The sequence below is a fragment of the Anopheles arabiensis genome, chromosome 2, assembly GCF_016920715.1.
Source record: "Anopheles arabiensis isolate DONGOLA chromosome 2, AaraD3, whole genome shotgun sequence".
In the NCBI taxonomy this organism is placed as follows: domain Eukaryota; kingdom Metazoa; phylum Arthropoda; class Insecta; order Diptera; family Culicidae; genus Anopheles; species Anopheles arabiensis.
In genome coordinates, this window is record NC_053517.1 from 88390253 (window position 1) to 88406141 (window position 15889).

The window sequence follows — 15889 nt, forward strand, 5'->3', positions numbered from 1 at the left end:
CACGCTCGTTGAACATTTTGTCTGTTTCGGTGTCGAATTGTATGTTTGCTTTTCGTGTCTCCGGTGCTCTTTTTTCCTTTCTCTCTCTTCCCCCCCTACCTCCTCCATTCTCTTCTTGGCATAGTCGCCTGGTGGGGTTGTGTTTGGCTCGGTCCTGGTGTTCCGTTCCATTCCCAAAAGCACACCAAAGAAGAAGACGCAACCATCATTGTAAATAACGATTGCATCTCGGGACGAGGAACGCTGTGTGTGTGTTTTTTTTTTTTGGGGATATATTCTTGCCATTCGAACAACACAACATCTTCGAAACATCTCTCCCCCATCCCGTGTGTGTGTGTGTGTATGCTTGTCCCAGGATTTCGTTTTCGGCAGGGTGACTGATTTGTCTGAAAGATAAACTGACAAGCTTTTGGCGTGAGGGACAGATGAAGGAGTGTTCAGAAAAATCAGAACCTACCAGTGCATTGGTGGACACAAAAAAAAGTGTGTGCATCGTTTGTGTCATTGTCATACAGCCCGTGGGATGGCCGGCACTGGTGCGGCAGGTCGTCCCTGCTGCCAATTTTTGCTGCTGGTCCAGGCGAGAGGAGGGACTACAACAAGGCTAGCAAATCTCAACCAAAGCAAGCTTGTGAAGGTCACCGACGACCCGCGTGCATACTAATAGACGACGCTACAATGCAAATCATGATCATCACTGGTCGGTACCAGTGTACAGTCTGAAGATTCGAGAACTGTTTGGAACGTTTGCAGGTTTGTGGATGCGATGTGCTAGATTTAATCTGTGGGTGGGGGATTTAACTCGAATTTATTGCACTTGGTTTGGTGCACTGGGTGTGTGCAGAAGTGAGCTTTTTTGGAAAGGATGGCTGGCTGTGCGGGGTTTTGGAAGTCGTCCTGACCCTGTACTTTGCTATCCTTTTTGACATTGACCCTAATGTCCTAATAATAAAATAGAAAGATATTCCCTTTTCGCTCAACTCAATATTGCGATTTCGACTCAAAAGACAATTAACTTGTTCATCTCATATTGAGGTAATGACTGGTACGCCACTGATCGTTGGTTTCCAATCTCCAGCGGGTCCTCACGGCCCCTCTGAGCTGAGTATCTTGATGAGGGTAATGCCATTTGCTTGCAATAATTTTCCTCTCTACTGAACGCTCCTAAACCACCGTAAATCTAAGTTGTAAAGTTCCACTGATCACACCTCTTCGAGTGCCCAGTACCGTTTGCAGCGTATCATCGACGCACTAGGCCCTAACCAAAGCACTCAAATTGCAATTTGTAAGAAATCTTTTTTTTTTTTGTATTCCAATCTTCTTTTCGCACTTAACCACCTTTTCAGCAGAGTGTGTGTGTGTGTGTCTGTGTGTGTGGTTTTGCCATGAAATTCAATTTCATCTTTTGCGCGCGAATCGTGTGTGTGCCTTGTCTTCCTGAGAAATGGCAACATTGAACCAATTCCACTATCAAACCCAATTGAGAGTAATCAACATAATCATGACGATGCGTACGGGGTGGCAAGCAGAGGACGATGAGTGGGAAGGACGACCAAAGAGGGATAGAGAACTAAAGTATGCATGCATGTGTGTGTGTGCGTTGGACAATTCAAGGCGAAACGCACCATTAGATTCGCCTGAATTTCATCACACACAATAGCAATCACAACCTCCACCAAATGCACATTTGCAGCTCTCCGCTAGCTTGCCCGTTAGTGCATCAGTGGTAGCTGAATAGTCGAGTCGGCTCCATAATTAGTGTGTTCTTCGAAGCAGAGAACCAACGGGCCTTCTCCAATGCATGTCATTGCACAGATAGCAATTCCGAGTGTATTATTACCCCATAAGCAACAAAAACCTTCTCTCTTTCCATCTGGAGAACATGATCTCTGGAGGGTTTACATGGACTAAAACTGCTAACTGTATGCAGCAAACCACACCAAGATCATCAAAACCGATCATCAAAACGCATCATTGATTGATTGGCTGGCTTGCCAGCCTGCTGCATATTCACCACCATCTTCTCCCCTGTGTTTGTGTGCCTCCAATCATTGAACAAAACGCTCAACAAGTGATAATACTGCATTGGACGCAATCGCTGCCTAGTTCTTGCTCGCTTTTTTTTTACTGTTCAATTTTGCCTACACTACGAAAGCTTCCCTGTGCCGTTGTTTTAATTGAATTCGTCTGGGCTACCACCCCGCCCCAGCCGACATCGATATTAGAGCTCAATTAGAGCGGCTTTCGTGTAAGTGGGCGCAAAACATGGGCCCTTGTTGAACACGCATACACGCGTTTGTTAATGATAGTGTAGCGCGACTTGTCGGGCGATGTAACGTTGCAATTATTGCACCCTTTTCGGCTGCAAAAAGCAGAGGAGGCAGAGTAGTGAAAACCACCGAGAGGAAAATATACACAACCGATCGTCCGATTTTCACCCACTTTCGGCTGTCATCGTTACTCTTGGGCGCATTTTTGCAAAGGATTAAATGCTTCCCAACAGAGCGCAACAGAGCTTCTTTGCTGTTTGCGTTCTTAAAACCTCAAATTCCTCAAGCGGTCTACGCGTTCTTTGTATTCGTAGCGCGGTATTCGTTCCTGTCATTGGTGCCAGTGCATCAGTACCGGTGTTTGCTGCCCCATGGTGGTGCTATTTTTTGCCTATCGTTTGTTGTTTGCATTCCGCCACATGATTTAAATGACGCTGCGAGCCCCCTTCGCGATCCAACCAAATGGCGGACAAAAAGACTTTCGGCAATGAATTATGGCCATGCACCGTAATGTAATGTCCTCCCGTGGCAGGTTACTGCTTGAGTGTTTAGGCGTGTTTATCAACTTTAAAGAAAAAGTGTGGTAAGCTTGTCTTTCGGTGTTCTAAAATTGAATTTAGATAATATGATAATTATTTCCCCTAACTGTAATAAATTACAATATATCCCTCCAAAGGTTGACTCCATGTATGTGAAAATAATTAATCGCCCCAGTCACCCGTCCGTGCTATCTGGCCTGTCTGTCTGTCTGGCCACTCGCAGCACTCCACGCCAGTGCCTCGATTTGTTGCTGTTCTACCTTAGCTGCCCCCTTTTCCCCCGCCATAGGTGAACCAAGCCGTGTATGGCTGGTGGAATAAAATGTTGGCCCAATTTGCAAAATCGGTTGCGCACAGCCATTTGTGACGAGACCCTGCGAAATGCCCCTGCTGCTCTGCCCCTTCTCTGGCCAGCAATTAGCATTCCATTAGCTTGGGAAATTAATTAATTAATTTGTTTATTACTCGCCAACCACACGCACATTTTGGGCACCTTAGGATGGGGTGTGAGACCAAGAAGCTCAACGCAAAGCAAACAAACTTCACCTTGCTTGCTGCACATGCCCAACTGCTTCAATCGATTCACTGTGTTTCGTTCGTAAAAGGAGCGCGTGTGTCTGTCTGTCTGTGAAGGTGTCGGTGGGCATTTGCATTTTGCAACTTCAGCAATTGCATCGCGCGGGGTGTGCGCAGCCGACTCGGTATGCGGCAAACGTTTGGCAATCGAAGAACAATTCCCCATCGAGACCTGTTTTGTTTTTGCGCGCGTGTCTGTACGCTTTGTCTGTCGGTTTGGTCTGGCTGGTTCACGGTAAAACTGTTCCTGTTCCTGTGGGGGGAAGCATTCGTGGCACTACTATTAGTTCTTCTTTCTACTAGAAACTCACTAATACCTTTTTCTTTCTCTCTTTCTTCACCCACAGATGCTATCGGTACAGTCACCGGGCTGCGCGGGGATGGAGCGGCTCGGCGTTCCTGCCCGCGGTTCCATCGGATCACCTCCATTACGGAACGAACGGGCGGGCTTCCATCACCAACAGCAGTCACAACAGCAGCAACAGCAGCAGCAGCAGCAGCAGCAGCAGCAGCAATCGCAACAAACTCCACAACAGCAGCAACAGCAGCAACAGTCAGCGCAACAGCAGCAACAATTGCAGCAAAACCACCACCGCCATCATCATCATCACAATCACCACCATCATCCACACCAGTATCATCAGCAGACGGTGGCGTCATCCGGGCACAGCAACCTGCGGTTCAGCAGCAGCGATCTGATACTGAGCAGCACCACCAGTAGCAACTTTCGCAGCAACAACCACAATCAATCCTATCTGTTCATTCCGCACCAATCGAACAACGTCGGTGGTGGTGGTGGTGGTGGTGGTAGTAGTAGTGGTAGCAGTAGCATCAACTACAAGACGCACTATAGCAATAGCTCGTACGGTGGCAGTAGCATCGGCAGCTCGGCCAGCTCCAACCCGGTGACGACCGGCTTCCCGCACTGCATCTACCATGTGCCGCTGCCGGACGGGGAGTTTGGTCCGGATCGGGACCTGCGGATACGGACACCGTGCCAGGTAGGTTGACTTGAAGTCTTGCCTAGGTTGTCCCTTTTTTGGAGTGGGATCTTTTGCGTTGAACGCGAGGAAATTGAAGCTCGGTTTAGGTACTGTTTCGCGGGTAGTTTTCGGGTGAAGATGGCTCATATGTTAGTTACAAAGGTTTCCAAGAATTTCTTACAGTCTTTTATTTGAATACTTCCTAAGACTTGTCAACTACTTTGAAGCCAACAGGCTGTATGTTTGTTACAAAAATATTTGAGAGATTGACAAAAAACCTTGAGAAATAGTCCAAAATCTTCAGGCAAATTCCAAGATGTGTTAGTGAAACGTTTAAATCAGTAGCCTTGGAAAGATGTGGCCAGCCATCAGTCAGGGACATGATAGACGCCTATTCCTCAAGAAAAAACAGTTAATACAAGTGAACTAGACACTGATTAACGTGAAATGAACGGCTTAGTAATTGGTCATTAAAGCTCGGCCAGTGATTGACATTCGTGTAATGTCTACACGTGATTCGTGATGGAATGTAATAGGGTTTAGCCACATAATAATCAGACCACTCTCGTGATCATAAAATGACTCAATCGACCTATCGATAGCAGCACACAAACTCACATTCACATCTGACACTACATCCGGTCACACAAACGCGCGCAAATCATCGAGTACTTGTGTGTGTGTGAGTGGGCTAAAACACTGTAAAATGCGATCGGATCGTAAAGCATTAGTCAGATCACTTCAACCACTTTATGATTTAATCATCCGCGCCACCCGGTGTGTGTTCGTGTGTGCTTGTCAAGGCACCAAGACTGTGTTTGCATTCCACGCTGGCACCGCCAACACACCCTATCACGCCGTCCGAAGATGCATTGCTCGTGGCGTGGCGTGTGCTGCAGTGCTTTCGTTCGCCGCCTGCTGCCCAGACGAGCGCGTTGCACACACGTGTGCGGCTGCGATGACGCAGTAGACGGGCAACGCAAATGACGTGCATTCGAAAGCAACTAACACCCGTGTGGAGTCGTGCAGTTGGGGCGGGTGAGAACTTTTCCACTCGAAAACAGAGTGCGCACTCTGTACAGTGCATGTGGTGGAAAATCTGAACAACACCTTCAACGTCACGATGTCCCACTGCGGGCTGAATAGCGACGAAACTTATTACAGCTTCGCGTACAAAACCACAAAAAAGAAGGAAAAAAAGCACACAATTTGACCTAGTCAAGTTAACGGGCTTAGGACGGGTCGAAGGACTGGGTTGTGTGTGTGTGTGTGTCCTTAAGCTAGGTTTTGCTGCTGTTGACCTGGTTTTGGCGATTGTTTCGCTCGGCGAGTGCATTCCGTCAGCCACAAGGGAACCATAAATTGTTGCAGTACAGGCCGGGGAAAGAGCGTCAAGCACACTCCAGCTAAACGGCGAACCATCCCTGTGCTCGTTCTGCTTCGTGGACACTGGCCCCAGGGGGAGGGAGACGGTCCTGGTTGAGGATTTTCATTTATGTAACCCGCGGGACACTATTGTTTCTCGGCTGGAATGGCATGAAAGCGGTGAAAAACTGAAGCAGCAAAACTTAAACTAGGTCAAACGCTGGTCCTGCTTGCTACTGCCGAAGGGTATGACGAGAAGGATGTGTACTTTGCTTCATCACCATTATTGGATTTGATCGGAATGCACTGCTCGTTCGATGTACGCAGTGTGCTTTGTACGAGCGTTGAATATTGTGCAAGAAACAAGGGCTCCAGTGGCTTTCTAGGAATGTGACATAGAAATGTGATTCTAGCAAGTTGACTGCATACCCTACATAGAGAAGTCCATTTGAAAGTGCTTTAGGTTCTTTTCCAGAATTTATTACTCAGTATTTTCATCTGTTAGCTATTGAACGATGATACATGTGGAGTGTATGATGTACATATTGAAGATATATGGATTGATGTTCTTACAAAATATTGGACAAGTCACACGAAGGATCGGCAGGGTCGCAGATTCGAGTTGAGCACTAAAACTACTAAAGATAGAGTCTCAGACCATTCGTCTAACCACCAGATCCTTCCGGATATATGGGTCAAATCCTAAGAATGAGGAGCCATAGTCGCCGGAAGGATGTTTTAGGCATCGAAAATCAGATGCCCTGGTCCTACTTCTGATTCAGAATTCTTCTGATCTTAAATTATAGCTATATTAAAGATCTTGAACTACTTTTAGATCAAACGGTCGTTGCCAGGCCTTTCCCAAGATTCGTATTAATATAATTATTAGGTTGTCTACGGCGGGCGGTCCCATGGTACAGTGGTCAACTCGAACGACTCAATAACATGCCCGCCATGGGTTCAAACCTAGAATGGACCGTCCCCCCGTAGCAAGGATTGCCTATCCGGCTGCGTGGTAATGAATTAAGTCTCGAAAGCCTGTGTATGTTTGGACTGGCATGTCCGCGTAGGACGTTACGCCAAATAGAAGAAGGTTGTATATGGAATTTTCCTGTTCTTGATGCAAAAATTTAAAGAATCTGATCTGTTGGCTGTTGGTCTTGGGAATCCTGGTATATCTTGTTATAACCATTGAGCGAATTATCCATCTCAAACCACCACTAAAAGACCTTCGTTTTAATCCCAACTCTCCCTTCCTCTCTTCTCCTTTCCAGCAATCGGAAATACCTCGAACGTACGTGAAAGCCCCACCGAACAAGACCGTGCGTGACGTGCCCGTGCAGTACCAGTCGACGGGTGGGATCACGACGCACGGCACCACCACCACCGCCACCATGACCGGTACCGGCGGCAGCTCCAGCCTCGCCAGCTCCATGGTCGACGTCGCGAGCTACTACGGCAGCGCGAAGACAATCGCCGGACGGCCGGCGGGCGACGGTGGCCGTCTGGCAGCGGCCACACCCGGGCCCAGTTTAGGCGGTGGCACCACGAGCAGCAGCAGCAGCGCCGCCTGTCAGCAGAAATCGGTCGACAAGCTGCAGAAGATTTTCCGGTTTTTGCCAGGTAAAGCCACTAAATCTTCCACTTCATCATCATCATCGTCGTCCTCCTCGTCGACGTCGTCGTCGTCGTCCTCTGCTTCCTCCACCTCGTCATCCTGCGGCGGTGGCATGAAGCACGCCAGTAATATTAACAACAATCATCAAGGCGCTGGCACGGGCGTGCTGCCCGGCAGCAGCCACACTAGCAGCACCGCCAGTCTCAACAACAACAACGTCGGCGGCGGCGGCGCCCTCGGTAGCATAAGCGGATCCTATGGACCTAGCAGTAGTAGCGTTATTAGTAGCAATCACGCCAACAACAATCGCGTCGGGTGCGGTGTTGGCGGCAGTAGCGGTAGCAGCGGCGGCGCCAGTAGCGCTGGCAGCAACATTCGAGTCGATGGTCGCGGCGGCTTAAGCTTAGCGGCGCCCGGTGCCGGCATCCACAATCACAACCAGCACTATCGATCTCCTCCCACGCCGGCGGTGGTGGCGGCCACCTCACCGACCTCCTCGTCGGTGTCCTCCTCGTCCACGGCGTCCTCCCCGACATCGTTAAGCGGCGCGAGGCCATCGGAAGCGACCGGCCCGGGCGCGGAACCGGGCCACGCACCCTTCACGATGTGACCGACGGTAAGCGGCGGTGGCGGTGGACGACGCATCGTGGGCAGTGCAGTGAGCAGTCTTTGAATTAGGCCTGCCTTCGCGCGCATCATCTTGCCCGATCGTCGCATCCTCCGTCGTTGGCCGCGAAGCCGCTTAGTGTCGAACCCCAATTATTTAGCTAATCGATGTCGTGATACTATTTGTGATGAAGAGTTAGAAATGGGCATGGAGTGACGGGCTCTGGAGTGTGCTGGTTGTGTTGCGGTGGCGATGCGGGATGAGCTGCTAAAGTAAGGGATGGACTGGATTGGTTTGTGGGGCAAGCAAACAAAAGCTGTCAAATAGCATTGCGGGTCGCAACGAATCGAAAGGCCAAGTACAAATCTTAGCTCTACTGTGACTGCGCGAGCGTGTTGATCGTTTTCTTCGGTAACGGTAACAAATAGGATCGTTTGTAACGTGTAACGTCTGCTCCATTTTGTATTGCACTGTGACCGATACTAGTCATAGAATTGTAATTCGTGGAAGGTGCCTTTCCACGATCTTACCTTGGTCGTTGTGTTCTACGGCAAAGCGTGCTCTACACGCGCCCACTGGATGTTTTTATTCGTGAAATCTTATTCAAACTAATGTAAAAAACCCCAACATTAAAACATTGGATCGATCGTTGAGATTGATTTTTTATTGTTGTCGTGTTGCTCCTTACAACTCCTAGCTCCTTACAACTCTCCCCTATCGAGCTCATGAGCCTGCTTCGAAGCCTCAAAACCCGCGTCAGAGCAATGTTTAAATAGGAAGTAGCAAATATTAATCGTAGAACATATAACAAAAAAAACACACACACACACACGCCGCTGGAACTAATTTAGTCCGCTCTGACCATATACTCTTGTATTGCCCAGTGACAGCAAACATAAACATAAACAACACAGCCTGAAGAAGATAAGGCAGGAGGCTGCACACGGGCCAGCATTAACAGCGATGAAGGGGAGGAGCAGTACATTTAAAAAAAAAAACAGGAAAGGAAGAACACGGTTAAAAAAAGTAAATACACAAAAAGAATCGAGCTGTACATTTTATGCGCGTATCTTAAGATTTCTAAGCATAACTAAACTATAAAACTAGATTTTTAAAAGCAAACACCATAGGTAGAGAGCGAGCGAGAAACGATGAACGAAATGGATTAGGTGGAAACGGTAGAATGGAAACGTAACGCGAATGGATTGAACCGAACGGGAGTAAAGGAAGGGAAAAGAAGGTGAACAATATTGTAAAAAAACTATTATAAATTAAACTAAAACAAACTTCGATGTGCAACAACACACCCTATGCGGTTTAGGAGAGCGTGAGCGAGCACAGCATTGAAAATGGGGGGGGGGAAAGAAGTACGAGAAGTACACGCGGTTTATTTAGTCGAAATCGAGCGCAAGAAAGGGAAGAGAAAACACGTGGTAAAACACACACCCACTCAAAAATACACTTATACCAGGTGACAACCAACAAGTAAACCAATGAATAAAGGGAAAAATAAGCGCGAACCAGGGCCGCGTTAAAGGATAAATATGTGTGTGTGTGTGGTTGGGATGCGTCGTTGTTGCGTTTGTGGTGTGATTCGAAAGAAAGCGTGCCGACGACGTCTGTCTCTCACTTTCTCATTCTTCCCCGACAGACGGGCGCGTTCCTGACGGACGGCGAAAGCAAGGACGAACTCTATGAGCAGGTGTGTACGTGTGTTGAAATGTGTGTGTTTGTGTGTCAGTGTGATGGAATGGAATCTAGCAAAAATGTTCTATTTGTTATAAGTTGTATTATTTAAGTAAATCAATTTGTCACGTGCGAGAAGTATGTGTGTGGGTAGGGGTGGTGAGTGTGAATCATGTTTGCATGTTTTTTCGTCATATGTGTGAGTGTGTGTGTGGTTAAACAAAGAGAGAGAGAGAGAGAGAGAGAAAGAGAGAGAGAACGCGAGGGAAAGATATAAGCATTCATAGGAGAAATAATGATGAGTCAATCAAAGATAAACATAATTCATAGACAAATATGCCCAATACTACCTACACTTGCTCACAACAGCACACATAGAACGTCAGCATGCAATGCTGATCGAAGAATAATAACACACACACACACAAAACACAGTGTAACTCAAACGTATCGCTTAGTAATCGCTTAGTAAACAGAAGCTCCTTACATGGACGAGGAGGCAAGGCATTCGAATCAATAGTCATACATGTTCTGCAATAAACAGGAAACCGAAGGATAATAATAACGAAATACTAACTACCACCACTACTGGCTACTACCACAACTACTACTACTACTACTAGTACTATTCATTACTGTTACTATCAATATTGCTGCATCGTATAACCGGATAGAGACAGTTGCCGCAAAGCCATTTACCAACAACAGCAAAATACAATAAAACAAACTACTGCTTCTGCTACTAAACACAAACGCTCGCTCGTAAAAACCTAACCTACAATTTGTGTGCCACAAATGTTCACCTCAAATTGCAAACAAAACAGCAACAGACACAAACACTAACTGCCCCTGCAAGACGGGGTCCACTGAATGCATACATTTTCCTCACATAACAAAACAATAAATGCCGTTCTTTCTGAAAAAAAAACAATAAATGAAAATAGCGCAACAAAACCAGAGAGTAATGACACCAGAAAGCGAAGAATAGGATAAGAAAATAGAAGGACTAACAAACAAAACAAACAGAAGGTAAAACAATGGACAACAGTTCAGCGTTTGCTCTCTGCAGCGCCAACTACAGCGAAAAAAGCGAAACTAAAACTACCTTTTAGCTAAATAATGTGTGTACTAATGACACTTGTGTAAACACCTTTTTATTTAGCGAATGCAACAACCACGCAAAAAAGTAACAACAAGAAGGAGAAGAAAAACCGCACACCAGGAATCCACTATAACTACTACCACTACTACTAATACTACTTACGACTACTACTAACTACTACAACTACTTGGCTGGGAATGTGTAATCTTTCTAATAGTATGAAAATGTGTGAAGCACCAGAACCAGCAAAATGAAGAGAGAGAGAGAGAGAGAGAGAGAGAGAGAGAGAGAGAGAGAGAGAGAGAGAGAGAGAGAGAGAGAGAGAGAGAGAAACTGCTGAACAGGGAGCTGAAGAGTTTTAAAGAGAGACGTTTATTATCTTAACTATTATAGTTTCAATTAGCATGGATTATTGTCAGTACTAATGTTATTATTTAAAAGGGGAAAGGCCCCTTTACAACTAGACCCCCCGTGCATGTCAAACAGGCGCGGTGAGTGTGGTGTAAAAAAAAACAGTGAAACGGCTCTAGCGATAAGAAAAAGGCAGAAGGGAAAGTCAACAGAGTGGAGTGGAGTTGAGATAGGAAAATTTGTAAAACAAGTAAAGCAAGTAAGGCAAGGGCGACAAAAAAGAAGGAGAACGGTTCGTCCACGGAACGCGCCTAAATGTAGGCAATGCATTATACTTCCTTTTAATGTAAGCTACCGATGGGGACGGTGTGTGTTTGTGTGTGCCTATGCTGCCGGGAGTGAAAATAGGGACAGAAACGGAGTGTGTTCTTCAAACACATACATACACACCAGGTAACGAGATAAACAAAAAATATATTTATTGTGTAGACGTTCTTTTTTTGTTTCTTATTGTAATAATGATGGGTAACAACAGTAATGCAAATGTGTTTTATTTTAGATCAAATGGTTAGGAGTAGCCCGATAGCGAGTGAGAGATAGAGAGAGAGAGAAGGAGAGAGAGAGAGAGAGAGAGAGAGAGAGAGAGCAGATCAGGGTTCACCATGTGTGGCTTAATTTGCGCCCGAGTTTGGCCAGCTTCAGGGGAAAGGGTTGATTGTTTGTAGACAAACGAGCAGAAAAGAGCAGCAAGATTTGATCTGTTGCATAGTGAATTGGAAAATCCAAACCCTTGAAACTGAGCCAATCTCGCCCCAAAAAAAAAGGCGCACATAACGAACCTTGTAGCAGAGCGGCGAGCAGAGCTAGGTAAAATGTGCTCGTAACAGAGTTGGCAAGAAGGCAGACCGGTGCGTGTAGTGAAAGTGAATGTATGACAAATTTGTGATAAATATTTATTTAACGAATGATTAGTATCGACATTTGATGATTCGATGGTGGTCAGCAGCATGTGCCAGCAGGTTGTAACGAGGGTGTATGCGGGAGCGAAGGAGGAAAGATTGGAAACTCATCAAAGTTGGAAATCGGCGGACTAGAGGTCAACTTGATCAGCGAAATTAACGAGGATTATTTATTTGTTTTGTTGCACGTCGATTACAGGCTTCCTTTCCATTTTATAACGGAAGGACCTTCCCTTTTTATTCATTCACAAAAATAGGCATTTGATCTTGCTGGTAGCGATTAAAGAGTACAGCGTTCCACAGCACACAGCGCAATAGTAGCAAAGGCAGTATCAATCTTATACCCCGCCGTGTAACTGCTGTTTAGCATGAAAACATCAACATATTTAAATCGGCATTAAACTTGGAACTATCGACAGAGAAAGAGAGCAAGAAACATGATCGGAAAGGGATGCAGCAGCGTGCAGAGTAGAGAAGAAGAAAAAAATGGAAAAAAGAAACTGAAATCGAAATGTGATAAATGGTAACGGAATGGAAAATCGATTGTACGTGTGCGCGTGTATGTGTGCGTATGTGTGTGTGTGGGTGTATGTATGTATGCTCACAGCGTCACGTGCTCTCCCATTGCACAGTGGAGCGGTGTGTGTGTTCATTGAAAGCTCTGGTGTTCATTAATTCATTAAGGGTGTGTCTAGCAACATGTGGATGTGACGACATGGGTTGATGCAAAAGCGAACCCTTCCAGTTGCGGAAGAGCAGTCGCGCGGTCCAATCATTCTTTGCATAGGCATCGATAGAAACAACAAGAAAGATCGAAAATGATCTATAGAAAAGAAAGGAAAAAAGGACCAGAGTGTGCAACTTGGACGTGTGTCCTGTGGTTCTGTCTGTGTGCACTGCGCGTGCAAGCGGGAAGGGGCTGAAGCGAGTTTCTTCGGCTACGGTGATGATGTTTAAACTTATCCTAATCGAATCGTTGTTTTTTGATAGCGTAGACTAAATAATTAAATCCGTGTTCTGTGCATCAGGCTAATCAACGCAAGTGAGCGGGAGTGGGAGGGAGAGAGAACAAGAAAAACAGAAGAAAATCACCTATTGGCGAATGTTTGACGCTAAAAAGAATGAAAAAAGAATTTAAAAAAAAAAGATGAACCAAAAATTTGATATAACGTGAACTTGGGATGATGAGAAAAATGGCAGAATAAGCTCTTATAAATATGAATATGAAACAGAAAGGAAAAAAATACAGCAGGCGAAGAAGGAGGAGGAAAAAATACATATTAAGAATCGAACATACAACTAAAGGAGAGAAAATAGACAGCAACCGTAATCGTGTAACGCGTAACGCTTCCCGCGATTACGATCAACCCCTTCAAACCAGGCAGCAGATAAAGCAGACTTCCACTTAAGCGCTGGAGCGGCCCCGCAAGTGCTTGGCTTGGCGCTCTGTTCCTGTTTCGTTTTTTAATTCGATGCTTTCCGTACTTCTTTGTAAATGGCGTCCTTTTGATTTCAACCATTTCCTTCCTAGCGGGGTGTAGCTCGAGGGGCGTTTGTTACCGATCATTCAAACGCAGTAAGTGTCCAATAGCTTTATACAAACGAATGATAACTCAAGTAATGCATACCAGGACCAGGTAGGGAGAGGTGAGGGGTGGAATTGATAGTTTTGTGTGCAGAATAGGGAGAAATAACAAACGCAAACAAACAAACAAACAAACAAACATAAGAAATGTTGTTTTGTGGAAGCAACTGAAACAATAGAGCAAGGAAAACAATAATGATTCAGAGCAGCAACACAAATAGATATACAACAGGTGACACGCGGACAGTTATAGCACAATTATGTAGTGTAACGTAAGTATGTAAAGCCAAGCTAATCCAACACACTCACACATAAGAGAAAGAGCAGGAACATAATAAGAAATTAATCCAATTAAAAATACAACAGGAAATAAAGTAAAAAAAAAAAACAAACAAACTAGATAAAAGCTCGTTCCTTTTTGTGCAAAGAATCACGCCAGAAAATGTTAAGCAGAGTTTAGGTTAAACGCTGCAAAATGCAAATAACCCATCTGTGCGCGAGGGCACGCTCTCCACAGTACCACGTAAACCAGAACCAGAGTTCCGAATGCTTTTACCGAGACTAATGCGCAGAGCAAGGCAGCCCCGTATATATCATTCGGCCGGGCTAGTACAGTCTCCACCCGCAAGCAGTGGCCACTCGGCGTGTAAGCACAAGCATGCATGTAAATAGTGTAAAAATGGTGTATCCAAAACATAACGAAAAGAAGAAACAAAACGACTACAATGTAGAGGCGTAAGCGACGAACCCGTTGGCCCCGTGGAGCCGCGTGGGAAAGACATTTTAAAGCATGTGGTGCAAGGCGCGTGTTACAAACACGCGCAAGCAATTTTATTTAGTGAAGCCTTCATCTAAAGTAAGCCTTCGTATAAACAGACACCTACACTTACACACACACACATACATAGACATACGTACACACATACGACACTCTGCATCACGTTGGTTGGTTGCTCGTTTTATCGCGATTTTGTGTTCTGACTCCTTTCTGACTCCTGTTCGGCGATCGGTTTCCCATTTGTTTTACAATACTAAAGAAATGCATTATGCACGTTATGAGAGAGAGAGAGAGAGATGAGCGTGATCCCTGTGGTGATGGACAGGCAAAGTGGGGAGTTTTCCGCGTGGTAGCAGTAGTAGCTCGAAGCCGCAAAATGCAAATATATATAGTTAGGGAATGAGATGCGCGTGCGAGTATATGTGTTTTAACTGTGAGTCCAGCAAAAGTCCAAACGAAGGAGAGAAAAAGGCGAGGTTGTGTGGTTGCGATGGTGATGGCGCACTAGGAATGAATGTGACTAAGTAAGCAGCACTCAACACTCTAGGAAGGACATGCATGAATTGTATGTGCGTGCGTGTGTGTGTGTGTCATAGCGATCAATCGAAGGGAAGAAGCGAAATGGTGGTGTGCGCAAAAGAAAATCAAACAAATCATATTTATTACGTATTGGGGAAGTGTAGGGAAAAGGTGTGCGTGATACACTCGCTAAGATACCGTGCCACACAACTGCGTCACTTGGCTGGTCGGTCAAGGGCCACTCCATGTGCGTTCGTGTGTGTGTGTGTGCAGTTGTGGAACGGGACTATATATATATATTGAGTATATATTACTATTATTCATATGAGTAATACTAATAACGATAGTACTATTGATAATAATGAAAAAAGGTAATATTAATAATAATTATAATAACAAACAATATGGATATGATGGTAAATGATAATAATGGAAAAACAGAAAAGTAACTAAATAATTTAAAGAGAAAATAATAAATAATGAAATTAACATTCCCCAATGTGTTGTCTCGGTTGTATTTCGTATCACTTCGAGCTCGAACGGAGGTGACTTACAACGGCGGGATCGTTGTTTAAGGTAATATAAAGACATGCTTAATATCACTTTATATATCACTATACAAATACTACTAAAATTTCGACACTATTTCCTACGGTAATTCCTTCGCTGCATATGTATTGCCGGCTATGGTTTGGCGAGCATAGCCCAAATCTGGAAGAGGTACAGGTAGAGTTCCAGGAACGGGATGAAATCGAGAGCTATTTCAGAACCGTTTCGAGTTCAAGCGCGGCTCCAAGACCCGTATGGATACATCAGTGGTTCCAGAACCGGTATGGATTCATTATCAGTTCCAGGACCAGTATGGATTCATGAGCAGTTCCAGGATCAATATGGGTTCATAAGCGGTTCCAGGACCGGTATGGCTTCATTATCAGTTCCAGGACCAGTATG

The 15889-nt window shown here is 45.4% G+C and overlaps 1 protein-coding gene across 2 annotated transcripts in view; it reads left to right on the forward strand.

Annotated features, from left to right (window-relative positions):
• Positions 1–14063, forward strand: part of LOC120897749 (homeotic protein female sterile-like) — a 143396-nt gene extending 129333 nt beyond the window's left edge. For both annotated transcript variants that reach the window (XM_040302814.1, XM_040302815.1), the window contains exons 4-5: positions 3733–4386; positions 7008–14063. In XM_040302814.1, the coding sequence (XP_040158748.1) occupies positions 3733–4386; positions 7008–7961 (1608 nt within the window). In that variant the 3' untranslated portion in view covers positions 7962–14063. The remainder of the gene's footprint in view (positions 1–3732; positions 4387–7007) is intronic.
• The last annotated feature ends 1826 nt before the right edge of the window (positions 14064–15889 follow it).